Source organism: Mus musculus, chromosome 2, assembly GCF_000001635.26.
Source record: "Mus musculus strain C57BL/6J chromosome 2, GRCm38.p6 C57BL/6J".
NCBI lineage: Eukaryota > Metazoa > Chordata > Mammalia > Rodentia > Muridae > Mus > Mus musculus.
The window spans coordinates 39,090,407-39,118,393 of record NC_000068.7 but is presented as its reverse complement, the minus strand read 5'-3'; the positions used below and the strand labels follow the sequence as shown (position 1 = coordinate 39,118,393).

Sequence of the window (27,987 nt, the reverse complement as noted above, 5' to 3'; positions counted from 1 at the left end):
AGGATCATAAATAAAGTGAAGTTTCCAATTTATGTTAAGAGCTTTAGAGAACAATTGAGATAACTTGGCTGTGAAGGCTGGGCCATTGTTGGACCCCAGAGAAATGGGGAGGTTAAGTCTGGGAGTAAATTCTGCTATTAATTTTTTAGCTACCACTTGGACCATTTCTGCTTGGAATGGAAAAGCTTCTACCCATCCTGTGTTGGTATTCCAGACCAGCAAATATTTATACCATACAGTCCTGGCTTGCCTTCAGCGAAGTCCAATTCCAAAATTCACTGTAATTTTGTACCTTGACTCCATTGATCTCGGGGAAGCATGTTCTTTGCACAGAGCAGGTAGCGATCTGAAATGCTCTGAAGTTTTTCTCACTGTTTAGGTATCCAGACATAGGGGAGATGAGGTCTGAGATCTTCTTAGGTGGTGAGTGCATGGAGCTATGCAAGGCAGGTTAACCAGTTTTGGCCCAGTACCTTTGCCATGCAGATTCTTCTGTCAGGCAAGATCCACTACCTGTTGCAGGCCTCCTAAACCCCTAAGTCAGAATATGGCTTGATCTCCTCCTCAGACTCAGGAACAGCTTTGAGGCAGACTGGAGTCTCTAGGACAGCAGATAGTTCCAGGAAGTCTGGGCTCTAGGTTCCCTAAGAGCAGCCTCTTTGGTGGCTTGATCGACGTGATTGTTACCTAGAGTTTGGTAGCTTTTGTCTTTTTGATATTACAGACAGTTCAATTGGTAGCCAAATGGCTTCTTATAACTGGACAATTTCATGTTTATTTTTAATAGTTGTTTCCTCTGAGGTGTTTAAGCCCCTCTTTTTATATATATGTCCATGAACATGAATCATAGCAAAAGCACCTTGGCTGTCTGTGTAGATGTTCACCGTTTTTCCTTTAACCCATCTTAAAGCCTGTGTCAGTACAATTATTTCTGCTCTCTGGGCAACTAGGCCCCTGGGCAAGGCATGTGCCCCTGAGCAAGGCTTGCACCCAAATGACCTCCTTTTGGCCTGTGACCACAACTACCTCTGCATATCTTGTTCTTTATGAGTGAAGCTGCTGCTATCTGTGTAGAGTTCCACATCTCTGGTGGTGAGAGGACATATGTCAGGTCAGGTCACGTACTTTGAATAATGTCCAGCATTTTCAGGCACTCATGGATGGTCTTCTCAGGGTTGTCATCTGGCAGTAGGGTGATAGTAGTAAAAGCTAATGATTTATCAAAGGTCAGGCTGTCCTTATCTAAAAGAAGGGCTTGGTATTAAGTCAGATGGGCATTTGACATCAACCAGTTAGTGGCATCAGCAAAGTTTTCACGGCATGTAAAGCAAATACAGTTAGAGTCTGCCCAAATGTGAGTTTTTCAGCTTCTTTTACAGGAATTGCAATGGCTATAATGGCTCTTAAATAAGGGAGCCATCCAGAGACTACAGGATCCAGTCTCTTTGAGATGTAAGCTGTGGTGGTCCAGGTAGGTCTGGCCCTGGTAGACTCATGGGTTTGAATGTGCTTAGCCAGTAGGGCCACTATTAAGAAATGTGGTCTTGTTGGAGTATGTGTGGTTTATTGGAGGAAATGTGTTACTGTGGGGTTGGGTTTTGAGGTCTCATATGCTCAAGCTAGGCATAGTGTGCTGCTGCCTGTGGATCAAGATTAGAACTCTCAGCTCCAGCCTGGCAGTGGTGGCGCATGCCTTTAATTCCAGCACTTGGAAGGCAGAGGAAGGCAGATTCTGAGTTCAAGGCCAGCCTGGTCTACAGAGTGAGTTCCAGGACAGCCAGGGCTATACAGGAAAACCCTATTTTCGGAAGAAAAAAAAAAAAAAAAAAAAAGAACTCTCAGCTCCTTCACCAGCACCATATCTGTCTGAACATTGTCAGACAGACACCTTCTTCAGGAGAGTGTCTGCCTGCACACTGCCATGGTTCCTGCCGTGATAATGGACTAAATCTCAGAACCTGTAAGCCAGCCTCTATTAAATGTTTTTGTTTTGTTTTTTTAATAAGAGTTGCTGTGGTCCTGGTGTCTCTTCACAGCGATATACCCCTAAATAAGAAAGTTACCAACCTTTTCCAGGGACCCAGAGTCTATGGCAGGACTCCCCTGGCAGTGCCCCTTCATGAACATAAAGATGAAAGGGCTTGGAGATATCAGGGAGAGTTAAAGTGGGGACCTATGCAAGGGCCTCTTCATGTTCCCAGTCCATTCCAAAGGGGTGTTGTCCCCTGCCAGAGCAGAACACAAGGATTTGGCAAACCCAGGTATCTAACAACTCCGAGAAACTCCCTGATTTGTTTCTTGGTGATTAGAGTTGGGATTTGCATTATGGCCACTGTGCAAGCCTGGGACAACAAACGGATGCTTACTATCTCTCAGTTCATAGCCGAGGCAGGTGCTTAGAAGTAAGCAACTCAGTAATCTAACTGGGCTAGAGTTTCCAAAAGGCCTCTGATGGCTCTCAAACTGTCCTCGTCATTTTTAGCAGCCAAAAGTAAATCATCCAGGTACTGAAGCAGGGTTACCTCGGGGCATTTACTACAGAAGTAACTTAAGTCCTGGCTGAGTGCTTCATTGAAAATGGGAGAAAATTTGAACCCTTAAGGCAGTCTGGTCCAGACTAGTTGTCCTGATATCCCCAGTTTGGGGTCAGTTCATTCAAATGCAAAGATAGGCTGACTTAATTTTGATAGAGGAATGGAGAAAAATGCACTTTTTAAATCCAATACAGTGTAAAATTTACGTTCTTGTGGTAAGCAAAATGTAGGGATTTCTAAGAGTTGAGGGAATGGATTATACCTGTTTGTTCACTTCCCTCAAGTCTTATACTGCTCTGTAGTCTTAAGTTCGTGGCTTTTGGACAAGTAGTAAGGAGGTATTCCGTGCCGACTGGCAAGAAGTAAATGTGTCTGCATCAAGGATGCACCTGAAGTGAGCCTTATAATCCATTCCCTGGCTTCCAAACTGATGGGGCATTGTTTGACTCAAATGGGCATCATCCTAGATGTTAATTGCTATATGACGGGTGATACATGTTTTGCCAAGCCAGGATTATTCTCTGCTTAAACTGTAGGAATTTTTGGACTCAGCAACTTTTTCCATTCCCCGTTCATGGAATTAGTTAGATATTGGCGGAGCAGATATTCCTCACTTATTGGACAGGTTAAAGTCTTAGCAGGGCCTCCCAGTTGCAACTCCTGAGAATGATGTTTGTTTCCTGGAGCTTGTTCAGGAGGTCGTCCCTCTAAGGGAAGGGTCATGCAGAAATAATAGAAGAATGAGTCAGCCACAGACGCTTGTCCTAGCTTAGCAGTCATGTGTCCCCTGCACTTCCAGTTTTTGGTTGGCAAGGGGTTTAAGGGGTTCCTATAATATCAATTGGGTAGCCCCTGTGTTTACCAGAAAATTTATGAGCTGGCCCCTGATGGTGAAGGTTACTGTGATGGTTTTGTATATGCTCAGCCCAGGAAGTGGCACAATTAGAAAGTGTGGCCCTGTTGGAGTAGGTGTGTCCCTGTGGGTATGAGCTAAAAGACCCTCACCCTAGCTGCCTGAAAGTCAGTCTTCCATCAGCAGCCTTCAGATGAAGATGTAGAACTCTCAGCTCTGCCTGCACCATGCCTGCCTTGATACTGTCATGCTCCTGCCTTGATAATTATGGACTGAACCTCTGAACCTGTAAGCCAGCCCCAAGTAAGTGTTGTCTTTTACAATAGTTGCCTTGGACATAGTGTCTGCTCATAGCAGTAAACCCCTAACTAAGACAGGCTCCTGGAGGACTTAGTTCAAAGGAGCCTCAGCCTCTCTGATCCTCCATAGCTATGATTGGCTTGGGTTTCAGGGATCCTGCCTGTTTCTGTTATGGACATTCATTTTTTTCAGTGACCTATTTCATTGCAGTTAGGAGCATTGGTCCTTTTATAAATGTCTCCTCGTTTGTTTGTTTGTTTGTTTGTTTCGAGACAGGGTCTCTCTATATAGCCCTGGCTATCCTGGAACTCACTCTGTAGACCAGGCTGACCTCAAACTCAGATATCTGCCAGCCTCTGCCTCCCAAGTGCTGGGATTAAAGGCGTGCGCCACCACCGCCCGGCTAAAAGCTCCTCTTTTAATCATGGGATGTATGGGCAGAGTTGAAAGTGGCTGGAGCTGATAGTGCAGCCACAGTAATATACCCCGTCTTCTTTATCAGAAGATCTTCTTTAATGTCTCTGTCAAACATCTTCTGGGATCTCTTTTTTCTGTTCTTTTTTTTTTTTTAAAGAATTATTTTATTTTATTTTATTTTATTTTATGTATATGAGTACACTGTCTTGGTCTTCAGACACACCAGAAGAGGGCATTGGATCCCATTACAGATGGCTGTGAGCCACCATGTGGTTGCTGGGAATTGAACTCAGGATCTAGAAGAGCAGCCAGTGCTCTTAACCACTGAGCCATCTCTCCAGCCCCTTCTGGGATATTTCTAATAGTTATTTGTCTGGATTTTTTTCTGCAAATCCATCCATCTTTTGTATCTTACCTATGTGGGCTGAGTAACGAAGACAGGGTTAATTGCCTTGAGACAGGGTTAATTGCCAGGACCTTTTCTTGGTCTAGAGGGGTATATAACTGATAGCCATTCAGAAAAGCTCAAGGTGATTCGTTTACATTCTGTTTTACATCTGTTTCCTCAGATAGGTCAGTGGACTTTTGGGCAGCCAGTTTCATCCCTTCTAACAGAACCTGATGATATTCACTCAGTGACCTCCTACCTTTCTCTGTGTTGAAGTTTCATTGGAGTCTCTGTCTTAGGAGTGCACAGTCCATTGCCTTTGCCCTCTGGTCATCAGCCATTGAAGTTATTCCAGGCAGTGCTTCAGTTGCTTTCATTAAAATTTGTTTCCTTTCTTCCGTATTAAAGAAGGCATGGAGATCTGTTGATAGTCATCCTATGTGAGGAGGGAGATGACTGAAAAAGGTAGAATCAATTAGAAAAACTAAAGAATCTAGGTTAGTGCTGAAAGGGGGATTCTTGTTCTCCCAGTTGTAGAGATCTGTAGTAGAGAAAGGGACATACAGATAGTGACTGTAAGGAAATGGCTGTAGGGGAGCAAGGCCCAAAGGAGGTACAACCCCAGCACCAGAATTGGAGGAAGAGTCAAGAGGGCCATATGGGACCCTCTGATGGGTGTGGGGAGAGGGAAAGAGCTGGGAGGTAGAGAGAAGATAGGTGGAGGTAGGGAAGAGCTAGAAGGTAAGGTAAGGGTAGACTCAGACACAGAGGCAGAGTGAATCCTTAGTGGTGGGCGCTGAGCTGGCAATGGTGGAGGTTGAGTTGGGGAGGGGAGCAGGGGCTAGAGATGGTTATATAAAGGAAAGAATTCTTTTTCCTGTGAGTCCTGCAGGACAGTTTTCAGAGGAGGCTCTTGGGTCTCTGATACAGGCTCTTGAAAAGCCCATCTGCTGACATTCAGAGCTCAACACCTTACATGTTTCAGATCAAATAGATCTTCATCCAGGGTAGCCTGTTGGAAGTTTCTTTAGACAAGATGTATCCATTCTATTCTGGGTGGCCAGGCCTGGCAAGGGTGATACATACCATTGTGCAGGCTATCTGAAAATCAAAAGTGCCCTGGGAGGGCCAGTCAACCCTGAATGTGGGCCATTCAGTTTCACAGAGAGGTGACTCTTGGTGATGGGATATTCATAATTCTCCTTGACCATAGGGAGTAAACTTTGCTGATTTTTTTTTCCTTCTGCTTTTGGTTTTGATTTTTCAAGGCAGGGTTTTTCTGTGTAGCCCTGGCTGTCCTGAACTCACTTTGTAGACCAGACTGGCCCCAAACTCACAGAAGTCTGCCTGCCTCTCCCTCCAAGTACTGGGATTAAAGGCCCAGCTAAGTTTGTCAAAAATGCTTTTTTTTAAAAGATTTATTTTATTATTATATCTAAGTACACACTGTTGCTGTGTTCAGACACACCAGAAGAGGGTGTCAGATCTCATTACTGGTGGTTGTGAGCCACCATGTGGTTGCTGAGATTTGAACTCAGGACCTTTGGAAGAGCAGTCAGTGCTCTTAACCGCTGAGCCATCTCTCCAGCCCCCAAATATCCTTTAGACACAAGATAGAGGGTTGTTAGGCTTGCTAGTCTTATCACCCATACTGTCTGTCAATTCAGTTGTCCCAAGTCCAATATAAACCAATTAACACAGAAAGTATAAAAGACAAAATGGAGACAGTAAAAATGAAACCAGAGACAAGACTTATGAAGACAAGATAAATGAAACATAAAGCCAGACCCTGGACAGGAGAATATTTGAGTTCCATCAAATTCCCCCATGTCCCAGATCAAGATCTCCACAGACCAGACTATGACTTACCAGAAAGGCCTCTGTAGATGTTTGTGGCTCTTGTCCTCATGGTAGTTCACGCTGATAGTCCTAGTCTGAAACTGAAAGCACACCTGGAACCTTGGAACTTGTCAAGGTGTGCGCCTTTTGAGGTCAGGCCCCTCAGCCCGAAAGACCCAGAGGAAGGTCCAACTTTAGAATTTGGGTGAGCAGTCTGAATCTCACTGGGGGCAGAAAATGTAAATCCTACTGGTTGATAATAAAGACCACTCCCACAATTTTGAGCCAGATTTGAAGCAAGGTTGACTTTTGGGGAAGATGAGTACCCAAGAGCAGGCCAGCTTCTTCCTCCAGAGTCCAGCTAAAGAGAGCAGCCCAGGGCTATTTCTTGGCCCCTTTTTAAGGAGTAAAATCGCAAGTAGTTGCAAAGCAGGTTTACAGAAGAGAGAAGCTGGGACAGTAAGGAAATACAGAAAAATCTCAAAAAAGAAAAAAGGAAAAAAAAATCCACCTTGTGATTAGGGAGGGATACGGAGGGTCAGAGGGTCGGAGTGCTGCAGGTCATTGGTTGGGACAGTCGTAAGAACAGCAACTCAGCTCCTAGAGTAAATGGAAATTTACTTTTAACAGTGCAGCATAATGGCTCCTCTTTTCTCATGGAGGCAGAAGTGAGGCCTGGCCAGTTGAACCTTAAGACCTCCCTCCAAGGACCTACTTCCTTCCGCCTTCCAAAACCACTGCTAGCTGGGGACATGACAGATTCAAATCAGACTAGGACTCAAATGGCATCTCTTTCCTCCCAATTATAGTTATTCAATTGTTCTGTATATTTACTTAACTAGTCTGTATTTAAATTACTATACCATTTGTAAGGTCTGTGAAGAAGGAATGTTTTTAATCATTGTCTTTTAATATCATATTACTGTTTCTTAGTTTTTAGATTTAAAATTTTTATTTTATATATATGAGTGTATGTGTACCACATGCATGCTCTGTGCCCAAGGAGGTCAAAATATGGTGGATCCCCTAGAACATAAGTTACAGATTATTATGAACTATGTGGATACTGGAAGAGAAGCAAGTTCTCTTAACTACTGAGCCATCTCTCCAGTCCCCATCATGGCATTGTTTTTTATGCATTGTTTTTAAATAGTAGATGCTTGTTAAATGGATGGATGAATGAATGAGTGAGTGAATGAATGAATGATTTGATTAAAGAATGATAATTTAATCAGTGTATAAAAAATATTTAAAAGACTATCTGGTTTTGATTTTTTTGAGACAGTCTCTTGTATCCCAGGCTGCCCTTAAACTCAGTACTTGAACCCCTTATCCTCCTGCCTATCCCTGCTGAGTCATGGAATTACAGGCATGTGCTACCCTGCCAAGCAAAGGCTGTATGGTTTATGGGGAATTGTTTTTTCCTTTTCTATTTTGTTTTTTATTAGATATTTTCTTTATTTACATTTCAAATGTTATCCCCTTTCCTGGTTTGCCTTCAGAAATACCCCCTACTCCCTCCTCCTCCCCCTGATCACCAACCCACCCACTCCTGCTTCCTGACCCTGGCATTCCCCTACACTGGAGCGTAGAGCCTTCACAGGACCAAGGGCCTCTCCTTCCATTGATGACCGACTAGTCCATCATCTGCTACATATGTGGCTGGAGCCAGGGGTCCCTCCATGTGTACTCTTTGGTTGGTGGTTTAGTCCTTGGAAGCTCTGGGGGTGCTGGTTGGTTTGTATTGTTGCTCCTTCTATGGGGCTGCAACTCTCTTCAGCTCCTTGGGTCCTCCTTTGGGGACCCTGTGCTCAGTCCAATGGTTGACTGAGAGCATCCACCTCTGTATTTGTCAGACACTGGTAGAGCCTCTCAGAAGACAGCTATATCAGGCTCCTGTCAGCAAGCCCTTGTTGGCATCCACAATAGTGTCTGGGTTTAGTGGTAGTATATTGGGTAGATCCCCAGGTGGAGCAGTCTCTGGATGGCCTTTCCTTCAGTCTCTGTTCCATAATTTGTCTCTGTAACTCCTCCCATGGGTATTATTTTCCCCCTTCTAAGGAGGGCCAAAGTATCCACACTTTGGTCTTTCTTCTTCTTGAGCTTCATGTGGTCTGTGAATTGGGTATTCTGGACTCCTGTGCTAATATCCACTTATCAGTGAGTGCATACTGTGTGTGTTCTTTTGTGATTGGGTTACATCACTCAGGATATTTTCTAGTTTGCCTAAGAATTTCATGAAGTCATTGTTTTTAATAGCTGAGTAGTACTTCCTTGTGTATCCATTCCTCTGTTGACAGACATCTGGATTCTTTCCAGCTTCTGGTTATTATAAATAAGACTGCTATGAACATAGTGGAGCATGTGTCCTTAGTACATTGTTGCAGCATATTCTGAGTATATGCCCAAGAGTGGTATTGATGGGTCCACAGGTAGTACTATTTCTAATTTTCTGAGCAACTGCCAAACTGATTTGCAGAGTGGTTGTACCAGCTTGCAATCCCATCAGCAATGGAGGAGTGTTCCTCTTTCTTCACATCCTCACCAGCATCTGCTGTCACCTGAGTTTTTGATCTTAGCCATTCTGACTGGTGTGAGGTGGAATCTCAGGGTTGTTTGGATTTGCATTTCCCTGATGACTAAGGATGTTGAACATTTTTTGTTTAGGTGCTTTTCAGCCATTAGGTATTCCTCAGTTGAGAATTCTTTGTTTAGCTCTGTACCCCATTTTTTAATAGGGTTATTTGGTTCTCTAGAGTCTAACTTCTTGAGTTCTTTGTATATATTGGCTATTAGCCCTTTATTGGATGGAGGGTTGGTAAAGATCTTTTCCCAATATGTTGGTTGCTGTTTTGTCCTATTGATAGTGTCCTCCGCCTTACAGAAGCTTTGCAATTTTATGAAGTTCCATTTGTCAATTCTTGATCTTAGAGCATAAGTTATTGGTATTCTGTCCAGGAACTTTTCCCCTGTGCCCATGTGCTCAAAGCTTCTCACCACTTTCCTTTCTGTGGAGGTCCTTGATCCACTTGGACTTGAGCTTTGTACAATATGTGGAAATTTTTATCACTTTTCTAATAATCATGCCGTTTTAAAAATCATTTAAAAGTAGAAAAAGTCAGAACAGCGTGGAAGGATCAGTATTGCTCAGGACCCAAGACCAAGATCTCAGCACAAAAGGAGATTTATTTGCTCCAGAGGGACAAAGGGTGGGAAGTAAGAGAAGAACAAGGGAGAGGGGGCAGGGATTTTTGTCCTAGATGGGGGACAAAGGACTGCCTCTGGATAGAGAGGAGATAGGCATAGCCCATAAGAAAATGATGGTTTATAAAGCTAAGAATGGGAAACCCCATGTTAGGATGAGGTGTTTGATTTTAGTTGTAGATGAGCCAAGGGGGGCTTTTGATTGCTGGACTTTGATACTTTGATAGCTGGACCTTAGTAGTCATCCTCAAAGGAGGACATGGCCAAATAAGGGAATAGATCTTGGCAACTAGCTTTAAGAAGGTAATCTAATGGTTTTTAGCAAGGCAGAGGGAATGGGGAAGAAGGCGAGGCCTGCTAGAACCATGTTGGCCATGCTTGAGCTGGCTAGAGTTCTTTTACAGCATGTTTTCCATTTTAATATCATGACTGAGTTCTGTTTCTGTCCACTGCAGGCCTGAGTTGGTTGTTAAGAAACTCCGATACTACGCAAGATTTATAGTAGTTTGCCTTCTTCTTAACAAAATGGACGTTGTGAAAGACCTGGTAAAGGTAAATAGTGTTTTGTTCTGTTATGGTTTGTCTTGTTTTATTTTGTTTTGTTTTGTCTTGTCTTGTCTTGTCTTGTCTTCTCTTGTTTTGTTTTGTTTTGTTTTGTTTGAAGAAGGATCTTGTTATATAACCCAGGCTGACCTTGGATTTGTAATCCCCATGAATCAGTCTCTCCTATGCTGAGATTGTAAATGTACTTTAAAATAACTGTAGCCCAACCAGATGTGACACTGCATGCTTTTAATCCCAGCACTTGGGAGGCAGAGACAGGTGGATCTCTGACCCAGGCTATCTGTAAATTCTTGTCAATCCTCCTGCCTCAATCTTGAGTGCTTACGGATATGAGTCATCAGTTCTAGCCTGATGGTATACTTCTTGATACATTTAACTCAACTATGTCCTAATTTTCACAAGCCCATTGGAAGGAGATTTATATTCTGCTATGATCGTCTATCCTTAGCTGCTAATTAGATTATTTCCAAAACACAATGTGACATAAAGGAGTAGTTTTTGTGTGTTAACGTTTATGAGTTTGTTTCTCAGGCAATTCTGTTGATAAGTTAATTGCCAATATAACACCAAGTAGGGAATAGGCTTTTATAAGGTTTTTATTTGTGGTGTATCATTCTAATTTTTTTTTTGAAGCAAATCTGTGGTTTTCATTCTTTGTTTTCTGTTATAATTTGGATTGGATATTGATACTGATCAAACATAATTCCATTACTTTCTGTCAGGAGTATTACAATATAGCTGGTTTTTATGAAGATTATAATTTTTTATATTCATGTATTTATTGTATGTGTGTGTAATTCATGCACAGGTGTCAGGACCAGAAGATAACATATAGGAATTGATTCTCTCCCTTTGCTATTTGGGTTTCATAGATTGAACTTAGGTTGTCAGGCTAGGTGGTAGATACATTTACCTGCTGAGCCATCTTGCTAGCCTTATTATGAATGTTATTAATAGACTATTTTCTTTGTGGAATTTCTAATACCAGGAATTGTCTGATGAAATTGAAGATTATACTCATCGCTTTAATACTGAAGATCAAGTCGAGTGGAACCTGGTGCTTCAAGAGGTAGCAGCATTCATTGAGGTAATTTCTTGAGAGAAAGCTTGTCACCGTCATAGGTAGGCAAGTGACTATGCTGTGTTTATTGTATGTATGTAACTTTGAGAAGAACAAGAAGTGATATTCTGTGTTACATTAATGTGCTTCTTTTTTCTTCAGGCAGACCCTGTGATGGTGTTAAATGATGATAACACTATTGTTATCACATCCAATCGCCTCGCTGAGACAGGAGCCCCCTTGCTGGAGCAAGGCATGATTGTGGGACAGTTGTCTCTGGCTGATGCACTCATTATTGGTAATTGTAATAATCAGGTAAAGAACTGTGAAAGATTTATGCTTAAAATTTACTTCAAAAAAGTTTGTTTTGATCATCCATGGATTTTTTTTTTCCCTTTGTAGAGCTCCTTACAACTGTGAGGAATGGTCAAATCAATTATGCCATGTTCATATATATCTGTAATTTTTTTAGAAACAATGTTAATGATATGGAAAGATGATTATTAGTATATTAATTTGCCACTGAGCTAAATCTATATCCCTACCCCAGTCAATATGTATGAATTATCAGTCATGTCTTCAGGGAATGTGTGCTTTTAAATAAAAAAAAGACAAAGTGTCTTCACTAATAAAGCTTTCTGTTTACCTATAAAAAATACTAACAAAATAACTACTGAGATAATATCACTTCAACAGATATAGCAAAAGAGAAGTGTAATGTTCCGATGTTTGGCATCAAGGGATTTGAGCTAGCTATCTGAGAGATGATGGGATTTTTTTTTCTGACAAAGTGCTGTGGTTAAGAACAACAGTAAAAGCCGGGCAGTGGTGGCGCACGCCTTTAACCCCAGCACTTGGGAGGCAGAGGCAGGCGGATTTCTGAATTCGAGACCAGCCTGGTCTACAGAGTGAGTTCCAAGACAACCAGAGCTACACAGAGAAACCCTGTCTCAAAAAACCAAAAAAAAAGGGAAAAAAAAAGGAACAACAGTAAAATCCAGGCAGTTGTGGTACACACCTTTAATCCCAGGACTCAGGAGACAGAGGCAGGTGGATCTCAGTGAGTTTGAAGCCAGCCTGGTCTACAGAGTAAGTTCCAGGATAGCTGGGGCAATACAGGAAACCCTGTCTTGAAAAACAACAAAAACTAACATAGGAAGTTGTCCAGAGTAAGCAAAAGTAGCAATCGTACTACTGTCTGCAGACTTGGTTCCCCGGGAGGATGGGGCACTTATAAAACGCTACACTGGGTGGGATGGAAAGAATAAGAAGCACCAGAAAAAGACAGGAACTGGCAAAGGGTGGGGCTAGTGAGGGCTGCATTTTGAGGTCATTTTTTATAATTTCTTAAATTATTTTTTATATTTTAGATGTCATACAAAGTAATAGGTTTCATTATGACATTGCATATATACATATACAGTATCTCACTATATAGCTCTGCCTGTCCTGGATCTCACTTTGTAGACCAGGCTAACCTTGAACTCACTGAGATCTGCCTTCGTTTACCTCCTAAGTGTTGCCACCATGCCCAGAAATACCCTGTTTTTAAAAACAAGACAACCAAAACCAGCAAACTAAAAAACAGGAAAATTGCAGTCTGTAGTTCCAATGTAGAGCTTATGTCTTAGAATTCAAAAAGAGCCAGGTGCTGTGCCTATAATCACAGCCCTTGGAAGGCAGAAGAAGTAGGTGTTGAGGCCATCTTGGGCTACATGCAGGACCCTTTCCAAACAAACGGGAAGAGGAATGCATGAAACTACTGCATTGGTTCTGTCCTGGATCACATGGTGTCAGTTACATCCTCTTTGACAGTGACAGGACACATAGCCAGGGATTGTCTCCTTGCTCTGATCTAGACGAGCTTGCTTCATGCTGTTGTGTTGAAATACTGGGTGGTAGAAATCACACTATTGGGAATTCAGTGTGTTGAAATGTTAAATGTCTTCAGAAATACCTGGATTGATGACTTGTTTTATACATTTTTAAATTTTTTTCCTGTGAAATTTTTATGTGAGGAAAATGTGAGTTTTGCTGATCTGCTAAGAGAGATACTAAATGGAATTCTGGTAGCTCAGTGGGAGAGCACTTGCCTAGCATGCATGAGGCCTGTGGACCTGATTCCTAGCAATTTATGTTTGAATGAGGTACATTTTCATTTTGATTTTTGAGACTAGCTCTCTCTATGTAGCCTAGCCATCCTGGAACTCTCTTTGTAGACCAGGCTGACCTCACACTCGAAGAGAGCCACCTGCCTCTGCCTCCCAAGTGTTGGATGCCCAGTCTAAGGCACAGCTGGGAAACTCCAGGAAATCATCTTTCTGAACAACTCCCATAACTAGTTTATTTTATAAACCTCTTCTTTATTCTGTCATTACATGTTCCTAGGTCTTCTATAAAAGTATTATTGAAAACAAAGAAAGATGCACTCTTAAATACTGTACAGTGCCAGAACACTAAGGAGATCATAAAGTATGAATCCAGACATTGCTCAGCTTAAGCAGCTGTTACCATGATTTGTAGGGCTGTGCTTTTTGTAACTTTTGTTGCTTTCTAAAGACTACTTGAGCAAATTTACAAGTTATGGAGAAGCCTAAGCACTGTTAATTACACGAAGTAGACAGTGAGCATAGGGGTGTCACTGCATAAATCTTTTGTCACATTTGCCTTTTGAAAGTCTTGTAATTAAATGTCAAAGAATAAAATATGAGCTGTCTCTGGGCATGGTTACTCAGGCCTTTAATCCCTGACTTGGAAAGTAGAGGCAAGGAGATCTCTTGAGTTCAAGACCATTGTGGTCTATATAGCAATTCTACATCGGCTAAAGATACATAATAAAAACCTGTCTCAAGCAAACAAAAACAACAGCAACCCACCCATAGACAAAGAACTATAGGCAACTAAGGAAAGCTGACAGTGGGAGAAATAGGAATGTACCCCCAGTCGGTTACCCTATACCAAGGGCTCAGCTGTGAAGTCATATACGTGTAAGTGAACCAAGCAGGTTGTATTTAGATATTTAGGTGCATACACACATACCCACACAGACATCCCAATAACAATTAAAGAAAAAGAGACAGCAGGGCAGTGGTGGTGCACGCCTTTAATCCCAGCACTTGGGAGGCAGGCGGATTTCTGAGTTCGAGGCCAGCATGGTCTACAGAGTGAGTTCCAGGACAGCCAGGGCTACACAGAGAGACCCTGTCTCAAAAAACAAAATAACAAAAAAAAAGAAAAAGAGACCATGATTTCAAGATGGACCAAGGCAGGTAGTACATGACAAGGATTGGAGGGTGGAAAGAGAAGGGGAATGTAACTTCTATTTTAAAAATGAATGTTTTTTGTATGTACACATGTATATTTTAAAATCAGCTGTTATTAAATATACCTGAAAGTCAAGAGTAATAATGCGATCAAAGACCAGAAGTTCTGCTTATTCCATAAATGACCAAGTATGTTTTTCTTTCAGGTCAAATTCAGCGAATTAACTGTTGACATGTTCCGGATGTTGCAAGCCTTGGAGAGGGAGCCTATGAATTTAGCTTCCCAGATGAATAAGCCAGGAATACAGGTGATCATTGCCTGACTGGTAATTCTTACCACTTCTGCTTCTGTTAGGGGCATGGGAGTAAATAAAGGACTCTCTCAGCCCAGCCATGGGGGCCTCACACCCGTAAGGCACACTAGACAGCCAAACAGTAGAATTACTGAAAGCTAGAGGCCTGCCTGAGCTACATTATAAGATCTGTGACCAAAAAAAAAAAAAAAAAAAAAAAAAAAACCAGCTCTCTTGATAAGACACAGTTGATAAGCACAGTCAGAGACACTGAATAAAATTAGGATATCTGATAGGATAAGAAATTCGGACACTCAGCTGTCACATACCACGTATATGTCATTTCATGTGTCAATTTTGGCATGTTACCATAGGAGCCAGCTGACAAGCCCACCAGACGAGAAAACCCCCACAAGTATCTACTCTACAAACCGACTTTCAGCCAACTGTATACATTTTTAGCAGCATCTTTTAAGGTTTGTATGACCTCTTTCTGTAGTGGGAAGAGTATGCTCAGGATGGACTTGGTCACTCTTCTGATGCCTGACTTAAAGTGTTTAGTAATGTATGAACATATACAAGTGTTGTTCTAGAGTCCTTCTAACCCTTGCAATTTGAGGAATTGTAGCTGCTTATGATGTGAATAATTTATAATTTATATTTAACATCAATCAGAGACTGTTGGCTAATTATTCTCTCCTTTCTAGATTTTTATTGCTAAACAGTTTTGGGCTTAACACTCAATGCAAAACTGAAAAACAAGAGCAGGATGTGTAGCATTCATGTGCTCAGGCAGCTCAGTGAGACATTGTGGCTATCTGATAGAAGGATGAGGTAAATACCTGTAATCCTGACTTTGGACAGGAGTTAGAGGACCTCTTGGGCCACACACTAGGGTGTTCAAGGACAACCAGGGTATATAAATACACATCAAAGTTGAGTCCAGTGTGAGCTTTATACAGCCTCAAGAGAAGAGAGCTTGCCTTCTTTATCACCAATGGAGACGTTTCTCCCTCCATTTTATATTTCCAGAGAACATTCTCTAACAGATGGGGAGTTGCAAGTAGAAAATGTGTTCACAGCTTTGGGGACAGTTATGCAGTATAGATTAGAGTAAATCTTTGCCATGTGATTTTAAGTTGGAACAAGTGGAAACATGATAACAGTAGTGTGTTAAAAGACATCGGTGTTCCCCCACAGCCTTAAATTGAACTGAATATTAAATACAACTCTTGTTTTTCCTGTCTGGTTTTGTGTACGTGGTTTTCTTTCATTTCAGGAGCTGCCTGCCAATAGTGTGCTTCTGATTTACCTGTCAGCCACTGGCGTTTTCCCCACAGGTCGTTCTGATGGTGAAGGTACAATAAAGGAATGCTCCCACTGTGAGCAGGGCTTGAATTATCTGTTTTCTACAAGACAATGGCCCACAGCCCAGAGACCGCCTCAAGCTTTCTAAAAAAGCTTTTAAATTTAAAGCCTGGTCTGTTTGTTTAGTGACATTGTTGGAAAGAATCTGGTTAATTCTCTCTACTCATTTATTATTCCTTGAAGCCCAAAAATCTTGACACAATATTTATGTCTAATGCACATTTCCCTATCATATTTGTCAAATGTGTCGTATGTAGATTTATACATTATGGCTGAAAGTCTTTGTAGAAATCAGTGTACTTTTGTAACTATGAAAGTTCAAGTCCTTGTTATAATTTTATTTTCAGGCCTTTTTATGTTGTTACTACAGGTTCAGTCCATGCAGTATTGGGATGCTGCTTCAGAATAAAACCCTAAACTATCAGAATATACAAGCCCAGAACTTGTTCAGACTATGAACAACTCAGATGCAAATGAAGGACTTAAGTCTTTGGAGAAAAATAGTTTAACATTTTCACCATTTTCCTCCTCATTTGTCTGTGGCAATTGGCATTCCTTTATAAAATGCATGACCTACCATCTTCCTTGCATGACCTACAAAGTAGTAAAATGTTACAGTTAAAACAAAACAAAGTGGGTGGAACAACATTATGAACTAACCAGTACCCCGGAGCTCGTGTCTCTAGCTGCATATGTATCAAAAGATGACCTAATCGGCCATCACTGGAAAGAGAGGCCCATTGGACACGCAAACTTTATATGCCCCAGTACAGGGGAACGCCAGGGCCAAAAAGTGGGAGTGGTGGGTAGGGGAGTGTAGGGGGAGTATATTGGGGACTTTTTGGATAGCATTGGAAATGTAAATGAGGAAAATACCTAATAAAAAAAATAATTCTAAAACAAAACAAAGCAAATCGCTATAGTCTTTACGTTGCAGTGATTTTTTTAAAGGTCTGTAATCCAGCTGTGACCCGAGGGGTTGGGGTATAGTGGAGCACTTACAGGATGTGTAAGGGAGGGAGAAGACAACTGCATGAGTAACTGCCTTACTTCTTATTTAATGTTAGTGACTTTACTTATATTTAAGTATTTCTTGTCTGAAAACATGTTATTAAGACAACTATTCTGGGTCTTCACATTAGACTTTTGGCTTCTTCCTTTTTGTAATTAGTATAGGTAATAAACTAAATTTCTCTCAGAACTTATCTGAACATCTCACAATCACTGTTCGACTTAGACAAGAGTTACAGAACACTTATGATCAATTGGGAAAGACTAACATGTAAATCAACAGTTTAAAAGTTTACATGATAGTAGAATAATGAATTTTTTATATACTGAAATTTGACAGAATATTTCATAAAAATGAAGTTTTGTTAATCAGAATTTTCAAGTTAATTCTAATTTTTCTTCAAATTTTTCACTTAACAGTTAATTTAAAATTATCTTTACTGGATCAGGTGTTATAGTGCATCCCTATAGTGCCCGCTACTCAGAATGCTAAAGCAGGAGGGTCACTTAAACCTAGAGCTCAAAACCAGCCTAAGCAACATGATAGACCTGGATGGATGGATGGATGGATGGATGGATGGATGGATAGATAGATAGATAGATAGATAGATAGATAGATAGATAGATAGATAGAGAATGAATATATATCATATACTAAACATGCATGTTTAAATAGAAAGAAAGAGGGAGATTTCAGTTTGCAGTTAATCAGCTTTCTTTATAACCAGAGATTGAGATTTTATTTGCAATTTAAACTTTAGTTTAGTTTAACTTTTTATTGATTCTTTGTGAATTTCACATGATGTACCCCAGTCCCACTCATTTTCCCGTCCTCTGTATCTGCCCTCTACCCTTGCAACCTCTCCCCCAAAACAAAACAAAACTCTTTCCCTGGAAGCTGTGATGTGTCACAGTCTGTCACACAGCATGCCCCTGGAAGCTCTAGTGTGTCACAGTGTGTCACACAGTATGCCCCTGGAAGCTGTGGTGTGTCACAGTCTGTCACACAGTATGCCCCTGGAAGCTGTGGTGTGTCACAGTCTGTCACACAGTATGCCCCCAGAAGCTGTGGTGTGTCACAGTCTGTCACACAGTATGCCCCTGGAAGCTGTGGTGTGTCACACAGTATGCACCTGGAAACTGTGGTGTGTCAGTCTGTCACACAGTGTGCCCCTTTGCCCATGCAGCTTTACTTGTAAGTATTTGTCACAAGGAGTCATTGGTCTGGTTTGAGGCCTCTGGCTTCTGGCTACACCACCAATACTGTGTCCGCACCATGACTCCTCTCAAATGTCCTATAAATGTTATTTTAAACATCCAGGTCTCCATCCCTTTTTTACCACCCAAATTAATGGGATGCTATAGATTATTGTTTTTGTTGTTGTTGCTGGAGGTTTTGTCTGTTTATTTGTTTCGTGTTTTTTGTTTAGTGGAATTTTTTGAGACAGAGTCTTTCCGTGTAACCCTGGCTATTCTGGAGTTCACGGTGTAGACCAGGCTGGCCTCTAACTCAGAGATCTACCTGCCTCTGCCTCCTGAGTGCTGGAATTAAAGGCATGTGCCTCCATGCCTGGCTATAGATTCTTATTTTGTTTCTCAATATATTATATTTGAAAAGCTAGTAAACAATTTAGTGTTTTTTTAAACGTTGAAGGCAATGTGCTGAGATCATCTAATATTTCATTATAGTATAATGTTAAATTTAAAGAGAATACTCTGTGATTCTGTCAAAGGGAGATTCACTGATGCTCTTGAACCTGGGCATCAGATCACTTGGTGTTACCCTCCAATTGAATTCTAGGTTTCTTCCCTCTGTTCTTTTAGGTCCTTATGACTTTGGAGGTGTACTTACTAATAGTAACCGGGACATTATCAATGGAGATGCTATCCACAAGCGAAATCAGTCTCACAAGGAAATGCACTGGTATGTATTCTAGTGTCTGTTTTCATTCTAGGGATCAAAATTCTCTTAAAATATTAAAGAGAAATGGGAACTTAATTTCCTACTACACAGGCTCCCTTAGACTACTGTTGATAGCACTTATTTGTGTTCTTGTGTGAAAGCTTGTACTTTTTCTAGCATAGAGCAATCTTTAGAATTCCTCTAGTTGAAAGACAAAAGTCTGATTTTCATTAGCAGTGAGCTTATATAATAATACTTTGTATTAAATCTGGACTTTTCATACTGAAAAGCAGAGAAGGGAGATTAGGCCTGTGTATGTTTCAAATTATTCATGTCATAGTTAAAAGGTTCCCAAGCCAAATGTGATACTGTTACTCACCTTAGTTTTAAATTACTTGTTTAGAAAATAAAATTTTATTTAGAAAATTATTTAGAAAATATAAAATATATAAAAATACATGCACAGCATCGCTAATCATCTGAGACATGCAAATTAAAACCATGAGAAGTTATTACTTAGCATCTGTTAGGGTTGTTGTTGTAAAACACAAATATTGTTGAGGATGTGAGCAGAGAGACCTTAAAAACTTTTGGAAGAATATAATTTGATTGGTACAGTTATTAAGGAAAACAGTATGGGTTTTCATCCAAAAGTTAAAAATAAGGGCCAGCCAGATGGCTCAGCAGGGGATTGCACTTGCCACCAAGACTGATGACCTGAGTTCAGTCCCATACACCTACAGTGTAGAAGGAGAACTGAATCTCCACAAGCTGTTTTCTGACCTCTAAATTATTGGGGGTGGGGAGGGTGGGTGTTACACATGATGGATGGTGGATGGATGGATGGATGGATGGATGGATGGATGGATGGATGGATAGTAGGTAAGCAGGTTTAAAGTACACCAAGTATAATGCCATATGCCTGTGATCCTAGCAATTAGAAGTACAAGACAGTCTGGGCTTCATAGCAAAGTCATTCATGTCTCCAAATGAGTGAAGAGATGATTAAATTAATACATATTTATATTTGAAATATATAGCTGGAAGGTAGCTCAGCAGTTAAAGCATCAGAAAAGTGAGTGTTGGGCTTGAAAGATGGCTCAGCCAGTAAGAGTTCTTGCTGCTCTTCTAGATCTGAGTTCAGTTCCTAGCACCTATGTTTAGCAGAGCACAGCTACCTGTAACTCATCTTCAGGGGATCCAACACCCTCTTCTGGACTCCTTGGGAACTGCACTCACATGTATTCATGCCACATACATACACAACATAAATATATAAAGATGGCACATACCTTTAATTCCAGCACTCCAGAGGCAGAAGCAGGTACATCTCTATGAGTTCTAGGCCAGCCTGCTCTACATAGTGAGTTCTAGGCCAGCCAGAGCTATGTAGAAAAACCCTGTCTCAAAAAAACCAACGACAACAAAATAAAACAACACCACAAAAAAAAAAAAAAAAAGAAAGAAAGAAAGAAAGAAAGAAAGAAAGAAAGAAAGAAAGAAAGAAAGAAAGAAAAAGAAAAAACAAGCAAATAAAATGAAGAAGATTGGGGCTAAAGAGATAGCTCAAGAATTATGAGTACGGGGGCTAGAAAGATGGCTCAGAGGTTAAGAGCACTGACTGTTCTTAAGAAGGTCCTGAGTTCAAATCCCAGCAACCACATGGTAGCTTACAACCATCTGTAATGACATCTGACGCCCTCTACTGGTGTGTCTGAAGACAGCTACAGTGTACTTACATATAAATAATAAATAAATCTTTTTTTAAAAAAAAAGCATTAAGAGTACATACTGCTTTTAGAAAGGTCCAGTGCTGGGTAGTTTACAGCCTCTTTAACACCAGCTCAAGGGGGGACCTAGTAATGCCTTTGGCCTCTGTGGACCTCAGTTAGCACTTACATGTACACACACACATAATTTTTAAAGATATATTTTAAAAGGGAGATTAGGTGCAAAGAAAATGAAATATTGCTATATATAGAAATGTGAATAAATATTGCATAGTTTCACTTACATGTAGAAATTTAAAATATCTAGCTCAGAGGTATGAAAGGTCATTGTTAGAGACTAGGGGTTACAGATAATTGAAAGGTGGGCAACAAAAGCTAGAGGGGGGCTAGAAAAATGGCCCAGTGATTCAGAGTGCATACTGCTCTCCCAGAGGAAACCAGTTTGGTTTCCAGCACCTGCCAAATGGCTCACAACTCCCTACCTCTCCAGAGGATCTGACATCTGCTTCTGGCATCCATGGGCACCTGCACTCATGTGAACATACACCTAAACATGTAATCAACAATTAAATCATAAAAAGATAGAAACTGTTAACTATAACTTTAGTATCCATTCTCTTGAGCAATGGAACTTACAGAATGAATCTGTGTATGGGGGCAGATTTATTAGACTGTCTTACAGGCTGTAGTCCAGCTGGTCCAACTGTGGTTTTCTGGCAATTGAAAGTCTAAAAATTGAGTAGTGATTCAGTCCACAGGCTGGATGTCTCAGAATACAGTAGAATAGCAAAGAAATGGGCTCTAATGTCAGTGAAGGAATGGACTTGCTAGCAAGAACAAGCAGGCAAAGAAAGAGAACTTCCTTCTTCTATGTCCTTATTTAGGCTCCCAGCAGATGTAACCCAGATTAAAGGTGGGTCTTCCCACCTCAAAGATGAAGTTAGAAGTGATTCCTTCCACTTCAAGTTGTCTAATTAAGAGTCCATCATAGGTGTGCCCAGCCATTTGGGTTTTAGTTCATTCCAGATGTATAATCAAAATGACAGCTAAGATAGCCATCATGGTGTTTTTTTTTTTAATTTGCTAAAAACTACTTTGAGCCAAATATGAAACAGATATTTCATTAATTTAGTGTGATAACATATAAATTATATATAATTTTCATATTTCAGTTAAAGCCAAAAACTATTATGAACTATATTGAGGTTGGATGATACTCACTAACCAGTAAGATATCAGTTTTGTTTTTTGTGTTTTTTTTAAAGGACTTTACATTGCATTTTTTTTTTAAACTTATTTATTACTATAGCTGTCTTCAGATACACCAGAAGAGGGCATCAGATCTCATTATGGGTGGTTGTGAGCCACCGTGTGGTTGCTGGGATTTGAACTCAGGACCTTCGGAAGAGCAGTCAGCACTCTTAACCCCTGAGCCATCTCTCCAGCCCCCCAGTTTTGTTTTGTTATGTACATTTACATTAATACTGATACAAATGTACACATTGTCTGCTTTGATGTGATGAGAAAGAGTGTACGTGCCAAAAACTGTAATCCTTAGCAGAGGCTTTTGAGTACATGTTCCTGAACTTGGGCATTACAGTCCATTGATCTGTGGTCCAGCTAATCTGCATATTTAACAGGCAGCCTAGATGGTTTACTTAAAAGTGTCCAAAGAATATAAAACAGAGTGAAAGACTTCCTTCTTTCTTGTGTTGAAGTTAGATCCTGGTTCTCCCTTTCAGTCCCATGCTCCCTGAAATAAGGCTCAGACTCAAAATATATTTACAAATACCTTAGCCATACAGCTAAGCTCTTTTTGACAAGAATCATAACTTAAGATAACCTGTTTATATTAACCTACATTCTGCCATGTGGCTGGCTATCTGTGCTCAGGAACCATGCATCTATCTTGTCTCTTCGCATCTTCTGGGCCTCCCTCTAGCTCTATCCCAGAATCCTTTCTGCCTCCAGAATGGCCTACCTCCATTTCCTGCCTAAGCTATAGTCAATAGGCTTTTTAGTTGATAGGTGATGCATCCATACAATATACAAAATATTCTCTCTATATTCTTGTCTGGAATATTAAAATGTAGCTTGATTTTTTTTTTAATGTTTAAGGATATAGAGAGCTGGATCAACATTTAGGAGCACTTGATATTTTTGTGGTGGTCCTGGGTATAGGTCCTAGCTCCCACATAGTGGTTCACAGCCATCCTTAATTCCAGTTTCAAGGGATCTGATTACCTCTTCTGATGTCTAAGGATACCAGGCATGCACATACATACATACATACATACATGCAGGCAAAATATCCATACATGTAAAATAAATAAATCTTTAAAAATTATTGTAAAACCTCTTTAAAATATTTGATGCATTTTAAGAACCATTGAAATAAAATATGGATATGGTTATATTAATCTATCTTAATTTCAAACCACATTCTTGGAAAGAGCTTTTAAGTAACACAAAGCAGTTAGTTGTGTGTGAAGCCTGCTTCTGAGGTTTTCATGCCCTGGGTTAGTCATGTTTACATATGGGTCCTTTTTAGCTGAGAGGTTTGTTCATTTGTCTCACTGATGTTGCCCATACTGCTCTTGAATTCCAGAACTTAAGTTGTTTCCCTCTTTGAGTCTCCTGCTTGCTGGAGCTGTAGGGAACACCACTGCACCCTTTATTTAGATAGTCTTGAATAACAGTTGCCTTTGAACTTGTTTTCAGGTAGAATCAACATTTCCCAGTAAACACACATCTGTCTTTGTGTATGTTTGCTCCTTAATTTTTGTTTTCCTTGTAATGCAGTGTTGGGAAAGCTGAACTTTAGAATACTGTTTCTGAGACTTGGCATCCAGTTACACAACCCCTCACTGTTTTTTCTGCAGCCTTCATCCTGGAGATCTCTATCCATTCACAAGGAAACCCCTGTTCATCGTTGTGGACTCCTCCAATAGTGTTGCCTACAAGGTGAGTCCTGGAAAGCTGTTGTACACTCCAGGTATATAGCAGTGACCCCAGGCTCCCCACTCTAACATATGCCTTTTTATTTTGCTTTGTTTTGCTTCTTTAATTTTACAGTTTGTATTTAGTGTTTCTTTTCTTTTGAGGTTGTGCATGCTAGTCAGGATCTGATGCTATGAATAGAAACAAGAAGAAACGCATGAATGGACTCTCAGTGGAAAATAATAAATCCTCCTGCAGGAAAAAAATTTTCAAGATTTCCAAGATCTCTGGTGGGAGGTTTATTTTCGTTATATAACCCAGACTGTTTTTCTTTACAGAGCTAGCGATAATAGGGGTGGCTTATTTTCTACTTTCTTACTTTCTGCATACCTAATTTAATGTACACATGGTTTAAATGAAACTCCATCTCATGCTACATAGTAATGATCTTGAATATTACAGTTGTACATCTGCTTTGTTTTTCCACAATTGAGCCTGAGTGTGGTTTAACCTGGAAGTACTTTTGCAATCTTTTACTTTTGAAACAAACCCTCAAATGCTCCAAAAGCACCAGCAGCAAAACACTGTGAAGTTGTCAGAATTCAAGCAGTAATAATTTATAGTAAAGCAAAACAGGCTTAGATGAGGGGAAAGGATGGCCACACTGGGCTGGGTACTTGTTTCTGCTCCTGAGAGCTGCTTCTGCTGTGGGTTTCTACACGAGTGGAAAAGCAAGCATTACTCAGTTATTCTAGCATGGTGGTAGAAATGGCTGAGGAGCCAAGAATGGTGACCCCACATGGATACTTTTCGTTTTCTCCTCATGTCTACTTTCATTTTAAAAATAAAACCTGGCCAAGTGTGATGGTGTGCGCCTTTAGTCCCAGTACTCAGGAGGCAATGGCCAGCAGATCTCTGTGAGTTCAAGGCCAGCCTGCTCTGCAAAATAAGTTCCAGAACAGCCAGGGCTGTTACACAGAGAATCCCTGTCTTAAAAAATCAAATGGATGGATGGATGGATGGATGGATGGATGGATGGATGGATGGATGGATGGATGGATGGATGGATGAAACAAGCCTGAATTCTAAGAGCATTTACACAGAAAAACCCTGTCTTGAAAAACTGAATAAATGAATGAAACAACCTAAATTCTAAGAGCATCTAACCCACCCTTTTTTATTTTTATTTTTTAGCATGTTTCTTGCTACCCATTTTGTTAAGTTCAGTGTTAGGATTTTTGATTTTTAGGAAACTTAATCTGTGTACTTTCTTAATTTGTATATGTATGTATATATTTTGGATGTAAGAGGGAGTGGGAAGGTCCTAAAGGAAGGTCAGAACAAGATTGGTAAGAGTTCAAGGCAGCTTGAGCTATAGGGTGAGTTCCCCCACCCCACCCCCGCCTTTTGCAAACAAAACTTATCTAGACAAGGTCCAGCATATAAATACATAAATTACATATATTAAAAATGTTCTTTAAGAATAGTACAGAAAACAGAAAAATCAATAAAATAATTCAAGAAAATGGCCACTAGATTCAAAATATACCCAAATCAGGGCCCTGTCTTTCTTTGATATAGATACAGCTAGAGGAATGGATGTATGTGTGCATATATATGCACACACAAGAGATATATGTAATTGCCTTTTTCTCATGTTTGAAATGTCTTCTCATAACCTTAGGAACATGATTATTTTACTTGTGTGTATGTTATTTTATTGTGTGTGTTGTAAGCCAAGGTCACATCATTACCTAGCTATTCTTAAGCCACAGAAATCCATCTCTGCTTTCCTATGTTCTGAGGTGTCTCTGTTTCTTTTTGACTCTTTTATATGAAACTTCATTCAGAGTATCATAACCCTCACCTTTCTGGTTGATTTACAATGGAGGCAAGAAGCTGGGTGAGTGGATAGGACTTGCCATAATTGAGATGGATTATTTAGTTGGGTGGTAAACGCTATGTCAGGTCTTTAGGTCTTCCTTTATGTATCATATTTATCAGATAAAACTCATTCTTCCTAGAATTCCAAGTTCTAACTATCAGCATGTGTATGCTTTCCTGGATGTGTACATTGTGACTATTGACATACATGTATCTTTGTCCTCCCCCTGCCTCACATTTAAGATTCTTAATAAATACATGTTGAATGGTGAGATGACATTGTATCTTTCTCCATATGGAATCTTTATACTAAAGATTAAATGTCCTGTGTAACTCTTCTTTCTCACTCCGAATTCCTGTTTTATTCCACTCTTGAAAGAAAAGGGACTTTGCATGTTAGTATGAGCTTCCTGGCAGAAGAAGGAAGTGACTGATTTAACAATTTCTGTGTGACAGCGACAACCCATAGTTTGCCTAACATGTTCCCTAACATGGACATGCTGATTGGCTTTCTCTGTGGTAATGTAACATTAGCTGGAAAACTTAAAAAAAAAAAATCCCAATAACTTTAACAAATTCTTTTTAGTTCTACTTTCTTTCCTTTGGGGGAAAAATGATTCATAGTGAACATAGAAAGTTTTAAGAGCTGGGTCTCTGCCAGTGCAAATGATTTACATGGCTGTCAAAACCAGGTTGTCACAAAACAGCCCGAAACTAATGTGTTTCATGTGTGCAAATTTCTTTACTCTGGTATGACTTTTTATCCACATAGTCAGTTATAGCTGCCAGAACCCTTCAAATTCCAGAATTTTATAATTTTTTTTCTCTTTTAAAATTACTTCTCTTAGCTTCTAGTAATCTGAGTTCATCTGTAGTGAGTAAATATTTGGTTGAACATGTCAAGGTCTGTCAGATGATTTGAATTGGTTAAGTTGGAGTTTTCATTCATGATAATGACAGTTCTCAGCCATTATCTCCTTACTTACTGACTCTTGAGCCTCCCTCTCATCTTCTCCTGGGACCCTTGCAGGCTTTCCAAATTTCTTAGCTTCTTTAGTATTTTATATCATCATGTTTCTCTGTTGGGAATTCTGTCTTCCCCTCCCCACCAGTCCCCCTCAGCCAGCTTTAGTTCTCATTGTCTCTTTAGCAGTGTCTAACACATTATTAGTCCGTCTTGAGTTTCATGTTTGTGTAAGTTTTTTTATATATTACATTGCTCATTATAGTTTACTATTTTTAGTTTTTGCTTTTACTTCTTTGAGCCCAGTAAGCAGTTATTGGTCTTGTCTATCACATAATTCCTATACTTGAGTCTACTTTTGCTATTTAAGATGGCATTTGCAGTCAGTGATTGTGTTTGCGCATGTTTATTTTTGAAGTTGAACTTTTTATTTTGTTTATGTGTATGCACTGTGGTTTTGTGTGTGTGCATTATTATCCCTAAAATTGAAAGAACTTCATGGGGCATTAAGTTATAGGAGGTTTGTGTTTGCTTACACAAAACATCTAGAAGAGCCACCAGCTTAGGACCCTTTGGGAGGCATTACATGGGCAGTAGATACATGGGCTGAAGATTTATAGGAGAGCTAACCAACAGGAACTAATTTAGAGGAACAGTGTGTCTTGAACTCAATACCAGGACACATTTCTCTACTGCTCTGTGAGTACTAATAGGAGAACATGTGAGTATTGATTTTACTTGATTCTTAATTTAGTGATGTAGCCCTGTAGGATTCTTCTCTAATGTGGGCACATATGAATCCCTTGCCATCTCTGCCCTTTTCTAGATGTGGCATTCAAAACCTAAATTCAAGTTATTAGTTTGCCTTAAGCTAGCCAAGGTCAAGGCCTTCACTTATTTTCCCAGTCTCTTCTAGTGGTTTGTTTTTTTTTTTTTTCATATCTCTAACCATCTTTGGAGTGTTCCTAGATTCCATCCTGTCATCCTTATTTGCAGCTATAGCTGATCCCCTGATGCTTAAACTTAGTTTCATGACTACATTACTGTTTCCCTACTGGCTTCTTCCAAGTGTGATACCTCCAGGTCATACCTCAGTCTCTACAACTCCATATATAATATGATATCTACCTACTCTGTGTAGCCAGTTGAAAATTCTTCAAGCAATTGTAAACTAACAGAAATAATCATACCAAAGACAATTCTAGACCAATTCTACCTCTAGACTCCCATCTTGGTTGGAGCCTATTTTGCTTTTTATACTTGTTCCAGCTGAAAGTCTTGCCTTTATTCTTGATGTTAGTCTCCTTCCCTCTTATATCATGAAACCTTATAAGATCTAATTCAATGTTCAAAAATCTCATGGACTCTACTATCACCCCTAGCTGGTGTTGCTGTTCCTGTTCACCTGAGTTGTTGCAGTGGCTTCCCAGCAAGCCTTACCTGCTATTCCTTCCGTATGCCAGTGTGTCAGG

At 40.2% G+C, this 27,987-nt stretch overlaps 1 protein-coding gene and 1 long non-coding RNA gene across 4 annotated transcripts in view; one reads left to right on the top strand and one right to left on the bottom strand.

Annotated features, from left to right (window-relative positions):
• The window catches only part of Scai (suppressor of cancer cell invasion), a 124,545-nt gene that overhangs the window by 72,365 nt on the left and 24,193 nt on the right, over positions 1 to 27,987 (top strand). For 2 of the 3 annotated variants that reach the window (XR_001783044.2, NM_178778.3), the window contains exons 7-14: positions 9,991 to 10,087; positions 11,088 to 11,186; positions 11,322 to 11,474; positions 14,629 to 14,730; positions 15,090 to 15,191; positions 15,995 to 16,073; positions 18,919 to 19,018; positions 23,610 to 23,691. Coding sequence is in view for 1 of the 3 variants with exons in the window: in NM_178778.3 (NP_848893.2) it covers positions 9,991 to 10,087; positions 11,088 to 11,186; positions 11,322 to 11,474; positions 14,629 to 14,730; positions 15,090 to 15,191; positions 15,995 to 16,073; positions 18,919 to 19,018; positions 23,610 to 23,691 (814 nt within the window). In the remaining 2 variants the exon portion in view is untranslated. Of the gene's footprint in view, positions 1 to 9,990; positions 10,088 to 11,087; positions 11,187 to 11,321; positions 11,475 to 14,628; positions 14,731 to 15,089; positions 15,192 to 15,994; positions 16,074 to 18,918; positions 19,019 to 23,609; positions 23,692 to 23,831; positions 23,958 to 27,987 lie in introns of all 3 variants that reach the window. The other variant, XR_003953451.1, reaches the window with a different exon arrangement.
• Positions 1,838 to 27,987, bottom strand: part of Gm30067 — a 36,417-nt gene continuing 10,267 nt past the window's right edge. Inside the window, exon 3 of the long non-coding RNA XR_866176.3 lies at positions 1,838 to 6,931. This is a non-coding gene — a long non-coding RNA (predicted gene, 30067). The remainder of the gene's footprint in view (positions 6,932 to 27,987) is intronic.